We start from the raw sequence: 26,705 nt of genomic DNA, 5'->3' as shown, positions 1-26,705 counted from the left end.
TTTTGGTGAAGAAATGTGCAGCTGTGTTTTCCTCACTGTGATGGAATTTTTTAAATCATTTTCAGACTACTTTACAAAATGAATAATATAATGTAAGTCATCATTAATTGCAGCTGTGTGTAAAGTCAAGACATTAAAGTTGTCCAGTGCGGGCAGCAGCCATCCTCAGACCTCCATCTCACGTGTTTCCATTTATCCTTCAGTGTTAGAACAGTGTCAGATTTGATAAGTTGTGGTCTTGAAGATGTTCTGATCCGACGCTGGCTTCAGCTGATGTGTGTTGGTTTCTGATTGGCACAGACTCGTGCATTCTGCGGGACAGAAACATCACCTCCATCAAGAACTCCACATTCTGTCTGTCCACCAACACTGTGGGGAACCTCAGCAAACTGATAAACATGACCGTGGACGTCAACAAGACGTACGTCAGCCCCAGCGAGGAGTACTTCAAGTAAGTCACTCTACCACCACTGCACATCAAACTTGGACTAATGAAGCAGTTTGTCAAATCACTTGATTGTTCTGGAGACTGTTTTGGCTGCATATGCTCAACCTTCTCTGGCCTTAGATATGAGAAGAAAAAAGTAGGGATATTTGATGGGCCTCAGATCTAAGTGGTGCTCAAGGTCCACCACTTCGTGACTACAATGACTACAATGAGGTCTATAACTTCCATGGCAATAAGAAAGCTGACAGTTTCAGAGAGATGGTGGAGGAGCTTCTCCTCAGCCTACAAGAACTATAGTGGTGCAGCTTAGCTGAAATGTCCATAAAAAATTGTTCATTTTGTGATAAAAGCATGGAATTTTGCACACATATTCTAAATCAGGGGTTTGCAACTTGTTCCAGCAAGGGCCGAGAGGGTGCAGGTTTTCTTTGCAGCCACTGACTCCACCAGGTGATTTCACTGATTAATATCACTTTGAGCAGGTGGAATCAGTTAATCAGTGAAATCACCTGGTGGAGTTAGTGGCTGCAAAGAAAACCTGTACCCTCTTGGCCCTTTCTGGAACAAGTTGCCAACCCCTGTTCTAAATTAACTAATGTTTATTTTCAGATATGACGCCATCCTGGAGCTGACCTCTAATGAGCTACAGGGGTCAATAAAGAATTACACAGGGGTCAGAATTTAAAAATACTCCAATCATGTTGAAACCTATACCACATTATTTGTCTGATCATAAAGATTCCAAAAAGGTATAGTTTGGACTATCTATGACTGAATGTTCTGGAGTTATGGGGTAAAAAATGCCAAAAATTGTGACAAAGGTCAGTTTCAGATTGTACAAGGGTCAAAAGTTAAACTTGCTCCAATTTTGGTAAACAAAAAAGAAAAAAAAAGATGCAAATTATTGGTTGAGTTAATAAAAAAAAGATGCAAATTATTGGTTGAGTTAATAGCATTTTAAAAAGGAAAAGTTTGGACCATCTGCAAAGGTAGTGGTCATAGCTCCCTCAGTACTGAGCGAGTTTCCCGAGAATCTTGGTGATGTAAGTGAGGAGCAGGTTGAGCATTTCCATCACAACATTAAAGTGATGGAAGAACGTTACCAAGGTCGATGGAACTGCAACATGATGGCAGATTACTGCTGGAGTTTGATGGCAGATGTCCCTTATGCAGTTCATAAGAGATCAGCTATAAAAAGAAAACTTATGATGTCTTAACATGAGGTATGTATTGGATTTATGCAACACTACTGATTGTTTTAAAGTGACAGTGTTACCTTTTCATGTATTTTTGTATGCTTTTGGTTTAAAGCTGGAAACTTAATTCTGTGAGCAAGACACAATTAGCTTTTCAGTGGTGCCTTACCCATGCTGAGCATAATGCTCCAGATTGTATTTTTTCCAATATATCTCACTTATTTAGTATTTGTATACTGTGGCCAATAATGCTCAAAAAGGGTGCAAGCATAAAAAGTAGTTTTGGAAATGCATTGTTAAGGGAGTAGCATATACAATTTCATAAATGGGTGCATAAACGCAACGTAAATTGTTATCTTTCGGCAAAAAAATCAATAAAAAAAACTAGATCCAGATTCAGCACCCCCAAATTACCCAAAATCTATTGAAAAACTGCATGCCAGGAAAATCGTGTTGACCAGTGTTATTTATGCACATCTTGGACATTATCTGATCTGGCCAAGTTCAACCTTTCTGGGAACTTCTATGTTTACGCATCAACTCATTAAAATTTCAGCAGCATTTTTGTCTCATTTTCAGGGTTTTAGAACCAAAAAGCTAAAGCAAAACTAAATTAATTGGGCTGCATTTATATAGCGCTTTTCCATCTGCATCTGACACTCAAAGCTCTTTACAATAATGCCTCACATCACTCTGATGTCAGGGTGCTGCCATGCAAGGCGTCCACACATAGGGGATTAAGGACCTTGCCCGAGGGCACTTAGTGATTTTCCAGTCAGGCTGGGATTTGAACTGAGGATCCTCTGGTCTCAAGCCCAACGCTTAACCACTAGACCATCACCTCCCCTTCATAATCAACCCAGTCTCACTTTTTTTTCATCCTTCATGATGGTTTCTTTTTTAAACTCACTATTACTAACCCTACTCCTACCCCAACCCTAACCCTAACCTTAACCCTAACCTAACCCTACTCCTCCCCCCAACCCTAACCATAACCACCCTGACCCCCCACTGCACTTTTAATTATGTGCACCCATCACCCATCAAACCTTTCACTTTTCATGCTGAATCACGACATGCCGCGAGACTGGGTTGTCACAATTCATAAATGTTTGTGATTAGGGGTTAGGGGTAAGCAGTTAGCAATTAGCAGTTAGCAGTAGATTCAGCTCAACGATTTATCTGTTTCTTGGATTACTGTTGTCCCAGTTAACTTGTCTGTTTGTGGATTAGTGGTTATCAAAGATAAATTTTCATTAACTGTGTCAGCCACTGAGTTAGTGTGGGGCATCTATTTTTTAAAGTAGTTATAGATGGATTATAGACTAGGTATTGATGTATTTTTAGGTTCAGTGCCTTGCTTAAAGGCACCGTATTGAGGTATTTTGAGGTTTGATGCTCTGTGACTATTCAATGTTCTGAAGGCCCATTGGTCTGAAGGTCCATCAGGGTGGATGTGGAGATGTGTAATGCACAATGAGAAGCCCCTGTGTGGTGGAGGAGCATGCAGGTGGACGCCCGGAGCTTTAGCACTTACCCGCTGCCAGGACAGAAGCTGAACCAGGATGTGCCATGGAGAAACTTTCAAATCCCAAAGAAGATTAGAGAACAGAAACGTATCACTCCTGTTTTGAACATTTGCTACATTCTATTAGCCTGCTAGCTAACTAGCTGACCAGCCTTCTTTAGGGACCTTCAGATCAGTGGACCTTCAGACCAGCGGACATCCTGAATAATGATCTGTCCTCTTTACACTCAGCAGCTTTTAGGGATAAAACTCTCTGTTCCTTAATGTACATGAGGTGCTGCACCAAAATGTCTCCCAGATCATAGGCTTCTACAGTGTCAAGGGGTGGCGGGTGTTTGAGCAGAAGGTGTGTTTGTCACAGCACTGAGATCTTCACACCAAAGCACGAGATGTTCTGAATGCAGCAAGAGAAGAGAACACTGGACAAACTGCTGGACATTATGGACAATGCCAGTCATCCTCTGCACACCATCATCGTCACCGTCAAACTCCTTTGTCCCTCAGGCCATCAGACTGTACAACTCCTCACTCAGGGGAGGAGGAGTAACAGGAAGACAGAGGACGGGAAGGAGAGGAACAAGAGTAGCCAATGAACCAGTAGCAAGCAATATTTCTGGTATTTATATTTGTGTATTTATATTTATATTTGCACACTGTTTTTCTTTTTTCTTTTGATACTCTGTGTGCTTCTTACTCTGTGTGCTGCTATACGAGGGTAGGCTGAAAAGTTCTAAGGCTCACTATGATGCAGTTAATGCATTAACTGTATCATAGTGAGGTTTCCCTGAGGGAGTCTTCCCAAGAGATTAGTAAAAAAATCAGTAATCTAATCTAATATAATATAATATAATCAAAAAAAGAGACATAATCCACAGGATGTGAGGGGAAAAGCTTTGTTTAAATCTTAATGTTTGATCTAAATTATACTCGATATCGACGCATGCTCCTGTATTTCACAGTTTTTCTGTTTAACCCTTGTTTTAGGTACAATGTGTTGCACATCTCTAAAGGGATCGAATATCCTGGAGACCTTCGCTGGCCGCTGGCAGGTTGTCTGTTCCTGGCCTGGCTCATCGTCTACGCCTCTTTAGCCAAAGGCATCAAATCATCAGGAAAGGTGCAGTGAAACAAACCCCCTGAACCCGGCTGTGTGTTACACACTGACAGTGTATTCAGTCAGCTCCCTCTAGGGGCCAATTCAGTTATGTGCAAGTCTGGTGCCAAGCAGCCAATCAAAATAATACAAATTACAACTTAAGTGATTGTTTGCTGAAATGGACACAAACCATATCCTACAAATCTGACATGCTGCACCTGGAAGAAAGTAAAATATTCTGATTGCTTAATTGAAAAACATTAATATTTACCATTTGTTAAATCATTTATGTAATCAGTGTTAAAGGCAAGAATACATTTTAATAATCAACTCTTTTTGCCCTCTCCTCTTGGAGGCGCCCCAGGGAACTAACCAGGTTGCATATACCAAAAACAATAGGTGAATAAACTGGAATAAAATGGAAATAAAATGGTCAAAGAGTCAATGAAGCAGGGAAAAATGTAATTTATTTAAATTGTTTTTTTTTTGTTTTTGGTCTTTTGCTTCTTAATTTAACTATAGACAGCATGAAAAAACCCAAAAAACAAACAAACAAACAAACAAAAAACAAACATTTAACACTGTTTCTACTGAGAGCCTCCTTATGTGTCACTTATATATGCTTGTGTGTGCAGTGCTTAATGTGAAATTACATCTCCAAATACTTTTATTCAGACGGAATGCATGATGACCCTTAATAGGAATCAGCAGGTACAGAAATGAATGAATACCTTCGGTATGCTGCCCTCTACTGGACAGTAACTTCACATGCACTCGTCTGCAAACTGGATACCAGAGTTGGAAAATTTATTCAGAATACTTAACTCCTTTTTAGCATTTTTCTTTTAATTCCAAGATGGCAGTGTTCCACTTACCTAAGTACAATCCCAGAAGTATTATCGGACAAATATATTAAAGTACCCACAGTGTAGAAAAGGCTATTATGGATGGACTATGTTGTTTTAGGGTAAACATTTAGTCACTGTTGCATCTCCAGGTAGCTTATTGCTTCATGGTAGAGTGGAACAGAGAGGAACATTGCCACAAAATAATAACAATAAAAACACTAGTCTTGTGTCTCCTATGTGCCTTCAGCAAACTGGAGCAGAAATTTCACATCTTCCTTTTAAGAAAATCCTAAGAAAATAGTGATGCTACACACAAAAGTTGCACTGCCTGTAACTGTAAGCCTGTAACTCCTTCAGAGTTGTCATTGGGTGTCTTGGTGGCTTCCCTCACGAGCCCCCTTATTGTATGTTGACTCAGTTTTTGAGAACTGCCTACTCCTGATCAATTTTCCATACAGTCCCACATTTATTGTATATCTTCATTATGTAATTGAAGATCAAGACACATTTAGTGACTTGGAAATGTTCATGTATCCATCCCCGGAACTGTCTAAAGCAAACAGTTAGTTGTGTTATACAAAATGACCTCCATACTTACACATTTGATTATTTTGACATTCATACATTTTGTAATTTATATCATGTTGCAGCGATTTATTTTCATTGTGAGTTTAAAGATTGTAAGTGTAGGAATTTTAACCCAGAGAATTGTGAATTTTTGAATGTCAGAACAAAATTAAAATGTGTACAATCACAAGGATTCCCAAACATCAATCAATCAATCAATTTTTTTATATAGCGCCAAATCACAACAAACAGTTGCCCCAAGGCGCTTTATATTGTAAGGCAAAGCCATACAATAATTATGTAAAACCCCAACGGTCAAAACGACCCCCTGTGAGCAAGCACTTGGCTACAGTGGGAAGGAAAAACTCCCTTTTAACAGGAAGAAACCTCCAGCAGAACCAGGCTCAGGGAGGGGCAGTCTTCTGCTGGGACTGGTTGGGGCTGAGGGAGAGAACCAGGAAAAAGACATGCTGTGGAGGGGAGCAGAGATCAATCACTAATGATTAAATGCAGAGTGGTGCATACAGAGCAAAAAGAGAAAGAAACAGTGCATCATGGGAACCCCCCAGCAGTCTACGTCTATAGCAGCATAACTAAGGGATGGTTCAGGGTCACCTGATCCAGCCCTAACTATAAGCTTTAGCAAAAAGGAAAGTTTTAAGCCTAATCTTAAAAGTAGAGAGGGTGTCTGTCTCCCTGATCTGAATTGGGAGCTGGTTCCACAGGAGAGGAGCCTGAAAGCTGAAGGCTCTGCCTCCCATTCTACTCTTACAAACCCTAGGAACTACAAGTAAGCCTGCAGTCTGAGAGCGAAGCGCTCTATTGGGGTGATATGGTACTACGAGGTCCCTAAGATAAGATGGGACCTGATTATTCAAAACCTTATAAGTAAGAAGAAGAATTTTAAATTCTATTCTAGAATTAACAGGAAGCCAATGAAGAGAGGCCAATATGGGTGAGATATGCTCTCTCCTTCTAGTCCCCGTCAGTACTCTAGCTGCAGCATTTGAATTAACTGAAGGCTTTTTAGGGAACTTTTAGGACAACCTGATAATAATGAATTACAATAGTCCAGCCTAGAGGAAATAAATGCATGAATTAGTTTTTCAGCATCACTCTGAGACAAGACCTTTCTGATTTTAGAGATATTGCGTAAATGCAAAAAAGCAGTCCTACATATTTGTTTAATATGCGCTTTGAATGACATATCCTGATCAAAAATGACTCCAAGATTTCTCACAGTATTACTAGAGGTCAGGGTAATGCCATCCAGAGTTTTAACTTCAGTTTTATCTGAGTTTAAAAGCAGGAAATTAGAGGTCATCCATGTCTTTATGTCTGTAAGACAATCCTGCAGTTTAGCTAATTGGTGTGTGTCCTCTGGCTTCATGGATAGATAAAGCTGGGTATCATCTGCGTAACAATGAAAATTTAAGCAATACCGTCTAATAATACTGCCTAAGGGAAGCATGTATAAAGTAAATAAAATTGGTCCTAGCACAGAACCTTGTGGAACTCCATAATTAACTTTAGTCTGTGAAGAAGATTCCCCATTTACATGAACAAATTGTAATCTATTAGACAAATATGATTCAAACCACCGCAGCGCAGTGCCTTTAATACCTATGGCATGCTCTAATCTCTGTAATAAAATTTTATGGTAAACAGTATCAAAAGCAGCACTGAGGTCTAACAGAACAAGCACAGAGATGAGTCCACTGTTATAGGCCATAAGAAGATCATTTGTAACCTTCACTAATGCTGTTTCTGTACTATGATGAATTCTAAAACCTGACTGAAACTCTTCAAATAGACCATTCCTCTGCAGATGATCAGTTAGCTGTTTTACAACTACCCTTTCAAGAATTTTTGAGAGAAAAGGAAGGTTGGAGATGGCCTATAATTAGCTAAGATAGCTGGGTCAAGTGATGGCTTTTTAAGTAATGGTTTAATTACTGCCACCTTAAAAGCCTGTGGTACATAGCCAACTAACAAAGATAGATTGATCATATTTAAGATCGAAGCATTAAATAATGGTAGGGCTTCCTTGAGCAGCCTGGTAGGAATGGGGTCTAATAAACATGTTGATGGTTTGGATGAAGTAACTAATGAAAATAACTCAGACAGAACAATCGGAGAGAAAGAGTCTAACCAAATACTGGCATCACTGAAAGCAGCCAAAGATAACGATACGTCTTTGGGATGGTTATGAGTAATTTTTTCTCTAATAGTTAAAATTTTGTTAGCAAAGAAAGTCATGAAGTCATTACTAGTTAAAGTTAAAGGAATACTCGGCTCAATAGAGCTCTGACTCTTTGTCAGCCTGGCTACAGTGCTGAAAAGAAACCTGGGGTTGTTCTTATTTTCTTCAATTAGTGATGAGTAGAAAGATGTACTAGCTTTACGGAGGGCTTTTTTTATAGAGAAACAGACTCTTTTTCCAGGCTAAGTGAAGATCTTCTAAATTAGTGAGACGCCATTTCCTCTCCAACTTACGGGTTATCTGCTTTAAGCTGCGAGTTTGTGAGTTATACCACGGAGTCAGGCACTTCTGATTTAAAGCTCTCTTTTTCAGAGGAGCTACAGCATCCAAAGTTGTCTTCAATGAGGATGTAAAACTATTGACGAGATACTCTATCTCCCTTACAGAGTTTAGGTAGCTACTCTGCACTGTGTTGGTATATGGCATTAGAGAACATAAAGAAGGAATCATATCCTTAAACCTAGTTACAGCGCTTTCTGAAAGACTTCTAGTGTAATGAAACTTATTCCCCACTGCTGGGTAGTCCATCAGGGTAAATGTAAATGTTATTAAGAAATGATCAGACAGAAGGGAGTTTTCAGGGAATACTGTTAAGTCTTCTATTTCCATACCATAAGTCAGAACAAGATCTAAGATATGATTAAAGTGGTGGGTGGACTCATTTACTTTTTGAGCAAAGCCAATAGAGTCTAATAATAGATTAAATGCAGTGTTGAGGCTGTCATTCTCAGCATCTGTGTGGATGTTAAAATCGCTCACTATAATTATCTTATCTGAGCTAAGCACTAAGTCAGACAAAAGGTCTGAAAATTCACAGAGAAACTCACAGTAACGACCAGGTGGATGATAGATAATAACAAATAAAACTGGTTTTTGGGACTTCCAATTTGGATGGACAAGACTAAGAGACAAGCTTTCAAATGAATTAAAGCTCTGTCTGGGTTTTTGATTAATTAATAAGCTGGAATGGAAGATTGATGCTAATCCTCCGCCTCGGCTCGTGCTACGAGCATTCTGACAGTTAGTGTGACTCGGGGGTGTTGACTCATTTAAACTAACATATTCATCCTGCTGTAACCAGGTTTCTGTAAGGCAGAATAAATCAATATGTTGATCAATTATTATATCATTTACCAACAGGGACTTAGAAGAGAGAGACCTAATGTTTAATAGACCACATTTAACTGTTTTAGTCTGTGGTGCAGTTGAAGGTGCTATATTATTTTTTCTTTTTGAATTTTTATGCTTAAATAGATTTTTGCTGGTTATTGGTGGTCTGGGAGCAGGCACCGTCTCTACGGGGATGGGGTAATGAGGGGATGGCAGGGGGAGAGAAGCTGCAGAGAGGTGTGTAACACTACAACTCTGCTTCCTGGTCCCAACCCTGGATAGTCACGGTTTGGAGGATTTAAGAAAATTGGCCAGATTTCTAGAAATGAGAGCTGCTCCATCCAAAGTGGGATGGATGCCGTCTGTCCTAACAAGACCAGGTTTTCCCCAGAAGCTTTGCCAATTATCTATGAAGCCCACCTCATTTTTTGGACACTCCCCAATGGCAACACGCTAGTTGCGGGCTCTAGATTGGGTTGTGTTTGTAAAATAGGTAGCTGACTTTTTTAAAGGGTGGTAATAAATTGTGCAAAGTTTCTATAATGATTTGAAATGGTGTGTGAGCCCAGAATGTAATTATCAACGTCCAGTGTTCACTGTTGTTAGCTAATATCCGTAGTTTCTCCAAAAATATTCATCTTGTTAACATTCCGTTGTCGCGGCGTTCATCCTTGACCCAAAATACGTAAACATACCAAACGGCAAAAGTCAGCTCTCCCCAGTTTCTCCGTGATCGAAGCCACACACAGACACACATAAGCATACACAGACACCACGTGGCTTTTAATATATAGATGTTTGACATTAATGATTAAAAATGGCTTTTTTTGCGGCAGCGGGGTGGGGGGGGGGGGTGCTAAAGAAAGACTTACTTATACGTTATCTCGTGTTTTCATTTCCAACTCTCTGATCAGGTGGTTTATTTCACGGCCACCTTTCCCTACGTGGTTCTGGTCATCCTGCTGATCAGAGGAGTGACCCTCCCTGGGGCCTTCGACGGCATCCTCTACTTCATCACACCAAAGTGGGAAAAACTTAATGATGCAAAGGTGCGTTCTGCGCCGATAATATGATGCGTAAAGAGATCCGGAGGCATCCTGTCTCTCCACACTTTGATCTGTCCTCACGCTGTCTTCTTCTCAGGTGTGGAAAGATGCTGCCACGCAGATCTTCTTCTCTCTGTCGGCTGCCTGGGGGGGTCTCATCACTCTGTCCTCCTACAACAAGTTCCACAACAACTGCTACAGGTAAACACACAAAAGGTAAAACCATCACCACTGACACTTTGGACCTTTTTCATCTATGTTGTTATTTTTCTATTAACTTTTCAGGGGTGGATCTAATTTCAGGGTGTTGGGGGGGTATGACTTGGGTGGATGTTCCCTTTTAGGTGGCAGGGGTCTAGGGGCATGCCCCCCTGGAATTCTTGTTGAAATCCATAGCCTTTTTTTCCCCTCATTCCAAAGCATTCTAGGATGATAAATACAGACTCTTTAGTCATTGTTTTTATGCACATTTTTTTATTTTATTTTTTAAACACCTCTAATTCTGCATGAATTAGCATTCATCAGTCAGCCTTTGTTTATGCAAGACCTTTCCCGTATTGTCTCACATCTTTGGTCAGTGGCTTGGGAAGGGGGTGTTCCAAACCCCTCAGCCTACAATCTAGATCAGCCATTGCATTTTTTCAGATTTGAAGAAAGCATAAGATAACCACACACCTTAAATACACCCTTTTCTCATGTGGGTGTGGTTGCATTGGGTGCTTCTTGGTTCATTGGGTTTCTAGGTGAGCAGACAGATCACATTTCCTCATGCAAAAAAATAAATAATCAGGTGTAAGGAGACTGAATGAGCATATGAGTACTCAATGGCCACATATTTCTACTTAATCCAACGCCACAGGGTGGCAGTGTAGCCCTATTAATAAATCGATAAAAACTTCATCTGAAGTCTCTTCACTAAAGAAAACTAGAGCACTGCATTCATAGATGTATATCAAATGCGTTTTTAAATATTAAATACAAATACCCACAAAATCCACAATCTGGATCAGATCTGGATCAAACTTTGTCAGGTGATAGTGAGTGCCAGTCTGCACCTCACTTTCAAATATGAGAGTGATTGGGGCATGCTTGATTAAGATATAATGTAAAATATACATTAAATAGGGTTTTCAATGCCAAATTCAAATGTCCACAAAATCCACAATCTGGATCAGATCTGGATCAGACTTTGTCAGGTGATAGTGAGTGCCAGTCTGCACCGCGCTTTCAAATATGAGCGTGATTGGGGCATGCTTGATTAAGATATAATGTAAAATATACATTAAATAGGGTTTTCAATGCTAAATTCAAATGTCCACAAAATCCACAATCTGGATCAGATCTGGATCAAACTTTGTCTGGCGATAGTGAGTGCCAGTCCGCACCTCACTTTCAAATATGAGAGTGATTGGTGCATGTTTGATTAAGATATAATGTAAAATATACATTAAATAGGGTTTTCAATGCTAAATTCAAATGTCCACAAAATCCACAATCTGGATCAGATCTGGATCAAACTTTGTCAGGCGATAGTGAGTGCTACTCTGCACCTCACTTTCAAATATGAGAGTGATTGGGGCATGTTTGATTAAGATATAATGTAAAATATACATTAAATAGGGTTTTCAATGCTAAATTCAAATGTCCACAAAATCCACAATCTGGATCAGATCTGGATCAAACTTTGTCAGGCGATAGTGAGTGCCAGTCTGCACCTCACTTTCAAATATGAGAGTGATTGGTGCATGATGGAAGTTGGTTCCTCACATAAATTTTATAGTATTTTGATCTATCGACCTCCTGGCCCTGCTGGTACTTTTCTTAAGGCTTTTACTGACTTTTTATCGTCTATAATTAGATTGGAAAAGGTCTTAATTTTGGGTGATTTTAATTTCCAGATTGATGTTGATTCTTCTACTTCAGCAAGAGAGCTTATAACTATGACAGAGGCTTTTAATTTTAAACAGTATGTGTACCACTATCTTGGATCAAGTGGCACCACTTAAGGCTAATAAAGCTCCTCGTGAAAGTTTCTGTCCTTGGATGATGGGATTATGACTCTAAGGAGAACATGTAGCCAGATTAAACGCCTATGGAAGTCAACAAAACTGGAGGTTCACAGGCTACATTTAAGAGACTAAATATCTTCCTTAAATAAGATGATAGAGGAGGCCAGGACGAGCCTGATTGCCTCCAATAAAAGAAATCCTAAAGTGCTTTTTGACACAATCAGCTCTCTTGTGTCACCTGCTGCCGTCACTCCTGTTATCTCTAAAACTAGTTGTGAGGAGTTCCTGGATTTCTTTATTGATAAGGTTAGAGTTATAAAGGACAACCTGCCTCCATGCCATGGTCCCCAGCACTGGGAACCTCCCACTCAGTGCTGGGCCTCATTTGAGCCTGTTACTGTAGAGGACATCTCAACCATCATGAATAAAGTGAAGCCATGCTCTGGTATTTGGATGTTCTTCCGTTTAAACTGTTGGTGAATGTATTTGACTCCATCGGGCCCTACTTTGCTAAAATGTTTAATATATCTTTGTCGAGTGGTGTGTTTCCCTGTTATTTTAAACATGCCATTGTGGAACCACAGTTAAAGAAAGCTGGATTGGATTCTACAGAACTCAAGAACTTTAGACCAATATCTAAAACCCCTTTCTTGGCCAAAGTCTTGGAAAAGGTAGTCTGTGCTCAATTGAGATTGTTTTTGCAGGCTAACAACATCCATGACACTTTTCAATCTGGGTACCGTGAGTTTCATTCTACTGAAACAGCCCTGTTGAAGGTGTCTAGTGACATGATGATGGCAGCTGACACTGGCAAATGTTCTGTGCTGGTTCTGTTTGATCTGTCTTCGGCGTTTGATAGCGTTGACCATGGCATTCTGATAAACAGAATGCGGGATTTGGTTGGAATGTCAAGTTGTGTTTTAGAGTGGTTTACCTCTTACCTGACTGGTAGAACTTTTAGTGTGACGGTGGGCAATGCAGTGTCGGAATCTGCAGATCTTCTGTGGGGTGTGCCACAGGGATCGGTCTTGGGACCTGTTTTGTTCTCGTTGTATCTCCTTCCTCTCAGCAAGCTGATCCAGCAGTTCACTGATGTGTCCTACCATTTGTATGCCGATGATCTGCAGCTGTACTGCTCTTTTAAGACAACTGAGTCACAGAAACTCTGCTCTCTCACAAATTGTTTGGCCAAAATTAAGGAATGGCTCACTGAGAACAGTCTGCAGTTAAATTCCAATAAGACTGAGACTCTGATTGCAGCACCAGATAGTGCTGTACCTGGAATTAAGCAGCATCTCGGTAGCCTAAGCTGCACAGTCAAAAGCAGCCTGCGTAACCTGGGTGTCATTTTGGATGGAGGAATGTCTCTGGAGCAGCACACAAATTACCTGGTTAAGAACTGTTTTTTTCCAAATTCGGAACATCTCTAAGCTCCGTAAGATGGTGACTTTAAAAGAGCTTGAGATGATTGTTCATGCGTTCATCTCATCACGTTTGGATTATGGTAACAGTCTCTTCACCTGTCTGAATAAGAAGGAGTTGGCCCGCCTGCAGGTTGTGCAAAATTCTGCTGCGCGCCTGCTTACCTGCACCCACAGGAAGGACCATATTACTCCTATTCTTAATACTTTGCATTGGCTGCCTGTCTCCTACAGGATTCATTACAAAATCCTGGTATTGACTTTTAGAGCTCTGCATGGACAGGCACCAGAGTACATCAGGGACCTGATCCAGCCTTATGCTTCCTCCAGGAGCCTCAGGTCATCCAATCAGAACCTGTTGATGGTTCCTCGGACCCGTTTTAAAACTCGCGGGGACAGATCTTTTAAAGCGGTGGCGCCTAGCCTCTGGAATGAGCTTCCCTGTGCCCGTCGTTCTCTGGATTGTATAGATACTTTTAGAAGGCAACTAAAGACGCATTTCTTTAAGTTAGCTTTTTAGCCTAATATTGTATTTTATTGTTTTCGTATGTTATTTTTAGATTATTTTTGTATGCCATGTGCAGCGCTTTGTGACCCTGGTCTGTGAAAGGCACTTTATAAATAAAGCTTACTTACTTACTTATGGTTGATTAAGATATAATGTAAAATATACATTAAATAGGGTGTTCAATGCTAAATTCAAATGTCCACAAAATCCACAATCTGGATCAGATCTGGATCAAACTTTGTCAGGTTATAGTGAGTGCCAGTCTGCACCTCGCTTTCAAATATGAGCGTGATTGGAGCTTGCTTGATTAAGATATAATGTAAAATATATATTAAACAGGGTTTTCAATGCTAAATTCAAATGTTCACAAAATCCACAATCTGGATCAGATCTGGATCAAACTTTGTCAGGTGATAGTGAGTGCCAGTCTGCACCTCGCTTTCAAATATGAGAGTGATTGGGGCTTGCTTGATTAAGATATAATGTAAAATATATATTAAACAGGGTTTTCAATGCTAAATTCAAATGTTCACAAAATCCACAATCTGGATCAGATCTGGATCAAACTTTGTGAGTTGATAGTGAGTGCCAGTCTGCACCTCACTTTCAAATATGAGAGTAATTGGGGCATGCTTGATTAAGATATAATGTAAAATATACATTAAATAGGGTTTTCAATGCTAAATTCAAATGTCCACAAAATCCACAATCTGGATCAGATCTGGATCAAACTTTGTCAGGTGATAGTGAGTGCCAGTCTGCACCTCACTTTCAAATATGAGAGTAATTGGGGCATGCTTGATTAAGATATAATGTCAATTATATATTAAACAGGGTTTTCAATGCTAAATTCAAATGTCCACAAAATCCACAATCTGGATCAGATCTGGATCAAACTTTGTCAGGCGATAGTGAGTGCTAGTCTGCACCTCACTTTCAAATATGAGAGTGATTGGGGCATGTTTGATTAAGATATAATGTAAAATATACATTAAATAGGGTTTTCAATGCTAAATTCAAATGTCCACAAAATCCACAATCTGGATCAGATCTGGATCAAACTTTGTCAGGCGATAGTGAGTGCCAGTCCGCACCTCACTTTCAAATATGAGAGTGATTGGTGCATGTTTGATTAAGATATAATGTAAAATATACATTAAATAGGGTTTTCAAAGCTAAATTCAAATGTCCACAAAATCCACAATCTGGATCAGATCTGGATCAAACTTTGTCAGGTTATAGTGAGTGCCAGTCTGCACCTCGCTTTCAAATATGAGAGTGATTGGGGCATGCTTGATTAAGATATAATGTAAAATATATATTAAACAGGGTTTTCAATGCTAAATTCAAATGTTCACAAAATCCACAATCTGGATCAGATCTGGATCAAACTTTGTGAGTTGATAGTGAGTGCCAGTCTGCACCTCACTTTCAAATATGAGAGTGATTGGTGCATGATGGAAGTTGGTTCCTCACATAAATTTTATAGTATTTTGATCTATCGACCTCCTGGCCCTGCTGGTACTTTTCTTAAGGCTTTTACTGACTTTTTATCGTCTATAATTAGATTGGAAAAGGTCTTAATTTTGGGTGATTTTAATTTCCAGATTGATGTTGATTCTTCTACTTCAGCAAGAGAGCTTATAACTATGACAGAGGCTTTTAATTTTAAACAGTATGTGTACCACTATCTTGGATCAAGTGGCACCACTTAAGGCTAATAAAGCTCCTCGTGAAAGTTTCTGTCCTTGGATGATGGGATTATGACTCTAAGGAGAACATGTAGCCAGATTAAACGCCTATGGAAGTCAACAAAACTGGAGGTTCACAGGCTACATTTAAGAGACTAAATATCTTCCTTAAATAAGATGATAGAGGAGGCCAGGACGTGCCTGATTGCCTCCAATAAAAGAAATCCTAAAGTGCTTTTTGACACAATCAGCTCTCTTGTGTCACCTGCTGCCGTCACTCCTGTTATCTCTAAAACTAGTTGTGAGGAGTTCCTGGATTTCTTTATTGATAAGGTTAGAGTTATAAAGGACAACCTGCCTCCATGCCATGGTCCCCAGCACTGGGAACCTCCCACTCAGTGCTGGGCCTCATTTGAGCCTGTTACTGTAGAGGACATCTCAACCATCATGAATAAAGTGAAGCCATGCTCTGGTATTTTGGATGTTCTTCCGTTTAAACTGTTGGTGAATGTATTTGACTCCATCGGGCCCTACTTTGCTAAAATGTTTAATATATCTTTGTCGAGTGGTGTGTTTCCCTGTTATTTTAAACATGCCATTGTGGAACCACAGTTAAAGAAAGCTGGATTGGATTCTACAGAACTCAAGAACTTTAGACCAATATCTAAAACCCCTTTCTTGGCCAAAGTCTTGGAAAAGGTAGTCTGTGCTCAATTGAGATTGTTTTTGCAGGCTAACAACATCCATGACACTTTTCAATCTGGGTACCGTGAGTTTCATTCTACTGAAACAGCCCTGTTGAAGGTGTCTAGTGACATGATGATGGCAGCTGACACTGGCAAATGTTCTGTGCTGGTTCTGTTTGATCTGTCTTCGGCGTTTGATAGCGTTGACCATGGCATTCTGATAAACAGAATGCGGGATTTGGTTGGAATGTCAAGTTGTGTTTTAGAGTGGTTTACCTCTTACCTGACTGGTAGAACTTTTAGTGTGACGGTGGGCAATGCAGTGTCGGAATCTGCAGATCTTCTGTGGGGTGTGCCACAGGGATCGGTCTTGGGACCTGTTTTGTTCTCGTTGTATCTCCTTCCTCTCAGCAAGCTGATCCAGCAGTTCACTGATGTGTCCTACCATTTGTATGCCGATGATCTGCAGCTGTACTGCTCTTTTAAGACAACTGAGTCACAGAAACTCTGCTCTCTCACAAATTGTTTGGCCAAAATTAAGGAATGGCTCACTGAGAACAGTCTGCAGTTAAATTCCAATAAGACTGAGACTCTGATTGCAGCACCAGATAGTGCTGTACCTGGAATTAAGCAGCATCTCGGTAGCCTAAGCTGCACAGTCAAAAGCAGCCTGCGTAACCTGGGTGTCATTTTGGATGGAGGAATGTCTCTGGAGCAGCACACAAATTACCTGGTTAAGAACTGTTTTTTCCAAATTCGGAACATCTCTAAGCTCCGTAAGATGGTGACTTTAAAAGAGCTTGAGATGATTGTTCATGCGTTCATCTCATCACGTTTGGATTATGGTAACAGTCTCTTCACCTGTCTGAATAAGAAGGAGTTGGCCCGCCTGCAGGTTGTGCAAAATTCTGCTGCGCGCCTGCTTACCTGCACCCACAGGAAGGACCATATTACTCCTATTCTTAATACTTTGCATTGGCTGCCTGTCTCCTACAGGATTCATTACAAAATCCTGGTATTGACTTTTAGAGCTCTGCATGGACAGGCACCAGAGTACATCAGGGACCTGATCCAGCCTTATGCTTCCTCCAGGAGCCTCAGGTCATCCAATCAGAACCTGTTGATGGTTCCTCGGACCCGTTTTAAAACTCGCGGGGACAGATCTTTTAAAGCGGTGGCGCCTAGCCTCTGGAATGAGCTTCCCTGTGCCCGTCGTTCTCTGGATTGTATAGATACTTTTAGAAGGCAACTAAAGACGCATTTCTTTAAGTTAGCTTTTTAGCCTAATATTGTATTTATTGTTTTCGTATGTTATTTTTAGATTATTTTTGTATGCCATGTGCAGCGCTTTGTGACCCTGGTCTGTGAAAGGCACTTTATAAATAAAGCTTACTTACTTACTTATGGTTGATTAAGATATAATGTAAAATATACATTAAATAGGGTGTTCAATGCTAAATTCAAATGTCCACAAAATCCACAATCTGGATCAGATCTGGATCAAACTTTGTCAGGTTATAGTGAGTGCCAGTCTGCACCTCGCTTTCAAATATGAGCGTGATTGGAGCTTGCTTGATTAAGATATAATGTAAAATATATATTAAACAGGGTTTTCAATGCTAAATTCAAATGTTCACAAAATCCACAATCTGGATCAGATCTGGATCAAACTTTGTCAGGTGATAGTGAGTGCCAGTCTGCACCTCGCTTTCAAATATGAGAGTGATTGGGGCTTGCTTGATTAAGATATAATGTAAAATATATATTAAACAGGGTTTTCAATGCTAAATTCAAATGTTCACAAAATCCACAATCTGGATCAGATCTGGATCAAACTTTGTGAGTTGATAGTGAGTGCCAGTCTGCACCTCACTTTCAAATATGAGAGTAATTGGGGCATGCTTGATTAAGATATAATGTAAAATATACATTAAATAGGGTTTTCAATGCTAAATTCAAATGTCCACAAAATCCACAATCTGGATCAGATCTGGATCAAACTTTGTCAGGTGATAGTGAGTGCCAGTCTGCACCTCACTTTCAAATATGAGAGTAATTGGGGCATGCTTGATTAAGATATAATGTCAATTATATATTAAACAGGGTTTTCAATGCTAAATTCAAATGTCCACAAAATCCACAATCTGGATCAGATCTGGATCAAACTTTGTCAGGCGATAGTGAGTGCTAGTCTGCACCTCACTTTCAAATATGAGAGTGATTGGGGCATGTTTGATTAAGATATAATGTAAAATATACATTAAATAGGGTTTTCAATGCTAAATTCAAATGTCCACAAAATCCACAATCTGGATCAGATCTGGATCAAACTTTGTCAGGCGATAGTGAGTGCCAGTCCGCACCTCACTTTCAAATATGAGAGTGATTGGTGCATGTTTGATTAAGATATAATGTAAAATATACATTAAATAGGGTTTTCAAAGCTAAATTCAAATGTCCACAAAATCCACAATCTGGATCAGATCTGGATCAAACTTTGTCAGGTTATAGTGAGTGCCAGTCTGCACCTCGCTTTCAAATATGAGAGTGATTGGGGCATGCTTGATTAAGATATAATGTAAAATATATATTAAACAGGGTTTTCAATGCTAAATTCAAATGTTCACAAAATCCACAATCTGGATCAGATCTGGATCAAACTTTATGAGTTGATAGTGAGTGCCAGTCTGCACCTCACTTTCAAATATGAGAGTAATTGGGGCATGTTTGATTAAGATATAATGTCAAATATATTAAACAGGGTTTTCAATGCTAAATTCAAATGTTCACAAAATCCACATCTGGATCAGATCTGGATCAAACTTTGTGAGTTGATAGTGAGTGCCAGTCTGCACCTCACTTTCAAATATGAGAGTGATTGGTGCATGATGGAAGTTGGTTCCTCACATAAATTTTATAGTATTTTGATCTATCGACCTCCTGGCCCTGCTGGTACTTTTCTTAAGGCTTTTACTGACTTTTTATCGTCTATAATTAGATTGGAAAAGGTCTTAATTTTGGGTGATTTTAATTTCCAGATTGATGTTGATTCTTCTACTTCAGCAAGAGAGCTTATAACTATGACAGAGGCTTTTAATTTTAAACAGTATGTGTACCACTATCTTGGATCAAGTGGCACCACTTAAGGCTAATAAAGCTCCTCGTGAAAGTTTCTGTCCTTGGATGATGGGATTATGACTCTAAGGAGAACATGTAGCCAGATTAAACGCCTATGGAAGTCAACAAAACTGGAGGTTCACAGGCTACATTTAAGAGACTAAATATCTTCCTTAAATAAGATGATAGAGGAGGCCAGGACGTGCCTGATTGCCTCCAATAAAAGAAATCCTAAAGTGCTTTTTGACACAATCAGCTCTCTTGTGTCACCTGCTGCCGTCACTCCTGTTATCTCTAAAACTAGTTGTGAGGAGTTCCTGGATTTCTTTATTGATAAGGTTAGAGTTATAAAGGACAACCTGCCTCCATGCCATGGTCCCCAGCACTGGGAACCTCCCACTCAGTGCTGGGCCTCATTTGAGCCTGTTACTGTAGAGGACATCTCAACCATCATGAATAAAGTGAAGCCATGCTCTGGTATTTTGGATGTTCTTCCGTTTAAACTGTTGGTGAATGTATTTGACTCCATCGGGCCCTACTTTGCTAAAATGTTTAATATATCTTTGTCGAGTGGTGTGTTTCCCTGTTATTTTAAACATGCCATTGTGGAACCACAGTTAAAGAAAGCTGGATTGGATTCTACAGAACTCAAGAACTTTAGACCAATATCTAAAACCCCTTTCTTGGCCAAAGTCTTGGAAAAGGTAGTCTGTGCTCAATTGAGATTGTTTTTGCAGGCTAACAACATCCATGACACTTTTCAATCTGGGTACCGTGAGTTTCATTCTACTGAAACAGCCCTGTTGAAGGTGTCTAGTGACATGATGATGGCAGCTGACACTGGCAAATGTTCTGTGCTGGTTCTGTTTGATCTGTCTTCGGCGTTTGATAGCGTTGACCATGGCATTCTGATAAACAGAATGCGGGATTTGGTTGGAATGTCAAGTTGTGTTTTAGAGTGGTTTACCTCTTACCTGACTGGTAGAACTTTTAGTGTGACGGTGGGCAATGCAGTGTCGGAATCTGCAGATCTTCTGTGGGGTGTGCCACAGGGATCGGTCTTGGGACCTGTTTTGTTCTCGTTGTATCTCCTTCCTCTCAGCAAGCTGATCCAGCAGTTCACTGATGTGTCCTACCATTTGTATGCCGATGATCTGCAGCTGTACTGCTCTTTTAAGACAACTGAGTCACAGAAACTCTGCTCTCTCACAAATTGTTTGGCCAAAATTAAGGAATGGCTCACTGAGAACAGTCTGCAGTTAAATTCCAATAAGACTGAGACTCTGATTGCAGCACCAGATAGTGCTGTACCTGGAATTAAGCAGCATCTCGGTAGCCTAAGCTGCACAGTCAAAAGCAGCCTGCGTAACCTGGGTGTCATTTTGGATGGAGGAATGTCTCTGGAGCAGCACACAAATTACCTGGTTAAGAACTGTTTTTTCCAAATTCGGAACATCTCTAAGCTCCGTAAAATGGTGACTTTAAAAGAGCTTGAGATGATTGTTCATGCGTTCATCTCATCACGTTTGGATTATGGTAACAGTCTCTTCACCTGTCTGAATAAGAAGGAGTTGGCCCGCCTGCAGGTTGTGCAAAATTCTGCTGCGCGCCTGCTTACCTGCACCCACAGGAAGGACCATATTACTCCTATTCTTAATACTTTGCATTGGCTGCCTGTCTCCTACAGGATTCATTACAAAATCCTGGTATTGACTTTTAGAGCTCTGCATGGACAGGCACCAGAGTACATCAGGGACCTGATCCAGCCTTATGCTTCCTCCAGGAGCCTCAGGTCATCCAATCAGAACCTGTTGATGGTTCCTCGGACCCGTTTTAAAACTCGCGGGGACAGATCTTTTAAAGCGGTGGCGCCTAGCCTCTGGAATGAGCTTCCCTGTGCCCGTCGTTCTCTGGATTGTATAGATACTTTTAGAAGGCAACTAAAGACGCATTTCTTTAAGTTAGCTTTTTAGCCTAATATTGTATTTTATTGTTTTCGTATGTTATTTTTAGATTATTTTTGTATGCCATGTGCAGCGCTTTGTGACCCTGGTCTGTGAAAGGCACTTTATAAATAAAGCTTACTTACTTACTTATGGTTGATTAAGATATAATGTAAAATATACATTAAATAGGGTGTTCAATGCTAAATTCAAATGTCCACAAAATCCACAATCTGGATCAGATCTGGATCAAACTTTGTCAGGTTATAGTGAGTGCCAGTCTGCACCTCGCTTTCAAATATGAGCGTGATTGGAGCTTGCTTGATTAAGATATAATGTAAAATATATATTAAACAGGGTTTTCAATGCTAAATTCAAATGTTCACAAAATCCACAATCTGGATCAGATCTGGATCAAACTTTGTCAGGTGATAGTGAGTGCCAGTCTGCACCTCGCTTTCAAATATGAGAGTGATTGGGGCTTGCTTGATTAAGATATAATGTAAAATATATATTAAACAGGGTTTTCAATGCTAAATTCAAATGTTCACAAAATCCACAATCTGGATCAGATCTGGATCAAACTTTGTGAGTTGATAGTGAGTGCCAGTCTGCACCTCACTTTCAAATATGAGAGTAATTGGGGCATGCTTGATTAAGATATAATGTAAAATATACATTAAATAGGGTTTTCAATGCTAAATTCAAATGTCCACAAAATCCACAATCTGGATCAGATCTGGATCAAACTTTGTCAGGTGATAGTGAGTGCCAGTCTGCACCTCACTTTCAAATATGAGAGTAATTGGGGCATGCTTGATTAAGATATAATGTCAATTATATATTAAACAGGGTTTTCAATGCTAAATTCAAATGTCCACAAAATCCACAATCTGGATCAGATCTGGATCAAACTTTGTCAGGCGATAGTGAGTGCTAGTCTGCACCTCACTTTCAAATATGAGAGTGATTGGGGCATGTTTGATTAAGATATAATGTAAAATATACATTAAATAGGGTTTTCAATGCTAAATTCAAATGTCCACAAAATCCACAATCTGGATCAGATCTGGATCAAACTTTGTCAGGCGATAGTGAGTGCCAGTCCGCACCTCACTTTCAAATATGAGAGTGATTGGTGCATGTTTGATTAAGATATAATGTAAAATATACATTAAATAGGGTTTTCAAAGCTAAATTCAAATGTCCACAAAATCCACAATCTGGATCAGATCTGGATCAAACTTTGTCAGGTTATAGTGAGTGCCAGTCTGCACCTCGCTTTCAAATATGAGAGTGATTGGGGCATGCTTGATTAAGATATAATGTAAAATATATATTAAACAGGGTTTTCAATGCTAAATTCAAATGTTCACAAAATCCACAATCTGGATCAGATCTGGATCAAACTTTGTGAGTTGATAGTGAGTGCCAGTCTGCACCTCACTTTCAAATATGAGAGTAATTGGGGCATGTTTGATTAAGATATAATGTCAAATATATTAAACAGGGTTTTCAATGCTAAATTCAAATGTTCACAAAATCCACAATCTGGATCAGATCTGGATCAAACTTTGTGAGTTGATAGTGAGTGCCAGTCTGCACCTCACTTTCAAATATGAGAGTGATTGGTGCATGATGGAAGTTGGTTCCTCACATAAATTTTATAGTATTTTGATCTATCGACCTCCTGGCCCTGCTGGTACTTTTCTTAAGGCTTTTACTGACTTTTTATCGTCTATAATTAGATTGGAAAAGGTCTTAATTTTGGGTGATTTTAATTTCCAGATTGATGTTGATTCTTCTACTTCAGCAAGAGAGCTTATAACTATGACAGAGGCTTTTAATTTTAAACAGTATGTGTACCACTATCTTGGATCAAGTGGCACCACTTAAGGCTAATAAAGCTCCTCGTGAAAGTTTCTGTCCTTGGATGATGGGATTATGACTCTAAGGAGAACATGTAGCCAGATTAAACGCCTATGGAAGTCAACAAAACTGGAGGTTCACAGGCTACATTTAAGAGACTAAATATCTTCCTTAAATAAGATGATAGAGGAGGCCAGGACGTGCCTGATTGCCTCCAATAAAAGAAATCCTAAAGTGCTTTTTGACACAATCAACTCTCTTGTGTCACCTGCTGCCGTCACTCCTGTTATCTCTAAAACTAGTTGTGAGGAGTTCCTGGATTTCTTTATTGATAAGGTTAGAGTTATAAAGGACAACCTGCCTCCATGCCATGGTCCCCAGCACTGGGAACCTCCCACTCAGTGCTGGGCCTCATTTGAGCCTGTTACTGTAGAGGACATCTCAACCATCATGAATAAAGTGAAGCCATGCTCTGGTATTTTGGATGTTCTTCCGTTTAAACTGTTGGTGAATGTATTTGACTCCATCGGGCCCTACTTTGCTAAAATGTTTAATATATCTTTGTCGAGTGGTGTGTTTCCCTGTTATTTTAAACATGCCATTGTGGAACCACAGTTAAAGAAAGCTGGATTGGATTCTACAGAACTCAAGAACTTTAGACCAATATCTAAAACCCCTTTCTTGGCCAAAGTCTTGGAAAAGGTAGTCTGTGCTCAATTGAGATTGTTTTTGCAGGCTAACAACATCCATGACACTTTTCAATCTGGGTACCGTGAGTTTCATTCTACTGAAACAGCCCTGTTGAAGGTGTCTAGTGACATGATGATGGCAGCTGACACTGGCAAATGTTCTGTGCTGGTTCTGTTTGATCTGTCTTCGGCGTTTGATAGCGTTGACCATGGCATTCTGATAAACAGAATGCGGGATTTGGTTGGAATGTCAAGTTGTGTTTTAGAGTGGTTTACCTCTTACCTGACTGGTAGAACTTTTAGTGTGACGGTGGGCAATGCAGTGTCGGAATCTGCAGATCTTCTGTGGGGTGTGCCACAGGGATCGGTCTTGGGACCTGTTTTGTTCTCGTTGTATCTCCTTCCTCTCAGCAAGCTGATCCAGCAGTTCACTGATGTGTCCTACCATTTGTATGCCGATGATCTGCAGCTGTACTGCTCTTTTAAGACAACTGAGTCACAGAAACTCTGCTCTCTCACAAATTGTTTGGCCAAAATTAAGGAATGGCTCACTGAGAACAGTCTGCAGTTAAATTCCAATAAGACTGAGACTCTGATTGCAGCACCAGATAGTGCTGTACCTGGAATTAAGCAGCATCTCGGTAGCCTAAGCTGCACAGTCAAAAGCAGCCTGCGTAACCTGGGTGTCATTTTGGATGGAGGAATGTCTCTGGAGCAGCACACAAATTACCTGGTTAAGAACTGTTTTTTTCCAAATTCTGAACATCTCTAAGCTCCGTAAGATGGTGACTTTAAAAGAGCTTGAGATGATTGTTCATGCGTTCATCTCATCACGTTTGGATTATGGTAACAGTCTCTTCACCTGTCTGAATAAGAAGGAGTTGGCCCGCCTGCAGGTTGTGCAAAATTCTGCTGCGCGCCTGCTTACCTGCACCCACAGGAAGGACCATATTACTCCTATTCTTAATACTTTGCATTGGCTGCCTGTCTCCTACAGGATTCATTACAAAATCCTGGTATTGACTTTTAGAGCTCTGCATGGACAGGCACCAGAGTACATCAGGGACCTGATCCAGCCTTATGCTTCCTCCAGGAGCCTCAGGTCATCCAATCAGAACCTGTTGATGGTTCCTCGGACCCGTTTTAAAACTCGCGGGGACAGATCTTTTAAAGCGGTGGCGCCTAGCCTCTGGAATGAGCTTCCCTGTGCCCGTCGTTCTCTGGATTGTATAGATACTTTTAGAAGGCAACTAAAGACGCATTTCTTTAAGTTAGCTTTTTAGCCTAATATTGTATTTTATTGTTTTCGTATGTTATTTTTAGATTATTTTTGTATGCCATGTGCAGCGCTTTGTGACCCTGGTCTGTGAAAGGCACTTTATAAATAAAGCTTACTTACTTACTTATGGTTGATTAAGATATAATGTAAAATATACATTAAATAGGGTGTTCAATGCTAAATTCAAATGTCCACAAAATCCACAATCTGGATCAGATCTGGATCAAACTTTGTCAGGTTATAGTGAGTGCCAGTCTGCACCTCGCTTTCAAATATGAGCGTGATTGGAGCTTGCTTGATTAAGATATAATGTAAAATATATATTAAACAGGGTTTTCAATGCTAAATTCAAATGTTCACAAAATCCACAATCTGGATCAGATCTGGATCAAACTTTGTCAGGTGATAGTGAGTGCCAGTCTGCACCTCGCTTTCAAATATGAGAGTGATTGGGGCTTGCTTGATTAAGATATAATGTAAAATATATATTAAACAGGGTTTGCAATGCTAAATTCAAATGTTCACAAAATCCACAATCTGGATCAGATCTGGATCAAACTTTGTGAGTTGATAGTGAGTGCCAGTCTGCACCTCACTTTCAAATATGAGAGTAATTGGGGCATGCTTGATTAAGATATAATGTCAAATATATATTAAACAGGGTTTTCAATGCTAAATTCAAATGTCCACAAAATCCACAATCTGGATCAGATCTGGATCAAACTTTGTCAGGCGATAGTGAGTGCTAGTCTGCACCTCACTTTCAAATATGAGAGTGATTGGGGCATGTTTGATTAAGATATAATGTAAAATATACATTAAATAGGGTTTTCAATGCTAAATTCAAATGTCCACAAAATCCACAATCTGGATCAGATCTGGATCAAACTTTGTCAGGCGATAGTGAGTGCCAGTCCGCACCTCACTTTCAAATATGAGAGTGATTGGTGCATGTTTGATTAAGATATAATGTAAAATATACATTAAATAGGGTTTTCAAAGCTAAATTCAAATGTCCACAAAATCCACAATCTGGATCAGATCTGGATCAAACTTTGTCAGGTTATAGTGAGTGCCAGTCTGCACCTCGCTTTCAAATATGAGAGTGATTGGGGCATGCTTGATTAAGATATAATGTAAAATATATATTAAACAGGGTTTTCAATGCTAAATTCAAATGTTCACAAAATCCACAATCTGGATCAGATCTGGATCAAACTTTGTGAGTTGATAGTGAGTGCCAGTCTGCACCTCACTTTCAAATATGAGAGTAATTGGGGCATGCTTGATTAAGATATAATGTCAAATATATTAAACAGGGTTTTCAATGCTAAATTCAAATGTTCACAAAATCCACAATCTGGATCAGATCTGGATCAAACTTTGTTTGG

General features: G+C 39.8%; 1 protein-coding gene across 1 annotated transcript in view; it reads left to right on the top strand.

Moving 5' to 3' along the window:
• The window catches only part of slc6a5 (solute carrier family 6 member 5), a 104,425-nt gene that overhangs the window by 15,895 nt on the left and 61,825 nt on the right, over window positions 1–26,705 (top strand). Inside the window, exons 5-8 of the mRNA XM_034163897.1 lie at window positions 301–451; window positions 4,157–4,289; window positions 9,971–10,105; window positions 10,200–10,303. Coding sequence (XP_034019788.1) covers window positions 301–451; window positions 4,157–4,289; window positions 9,971–10,105; window positions 10,200–10,303 — 523 coding nt within the window. The remainder of the gene's footprint in view (window positions 1–300; window positions 452–4,156; window positions 4,290–9,970; window positions 10,106–10,199; window positions 10,304–26,705) is intronic.

Source organism: Thalassophryne amazonica, chromosome 2 (genome assembly GCF_902500255.1).
Source record: "Thalassophryne amazonica chromosome 2, fThaAma1.1, whole genome shotgun sequence".
Lineage (NCBI taxonomy): Eukaryota > Metazoa > Chordata > Actinopteri > Batrachoidiformes > Batrachoididae > Thalassophryne > Thalassophryne amazonica.
This window is presented reverse-complemented; position numbering and strand designations above follow the sequence as displayed.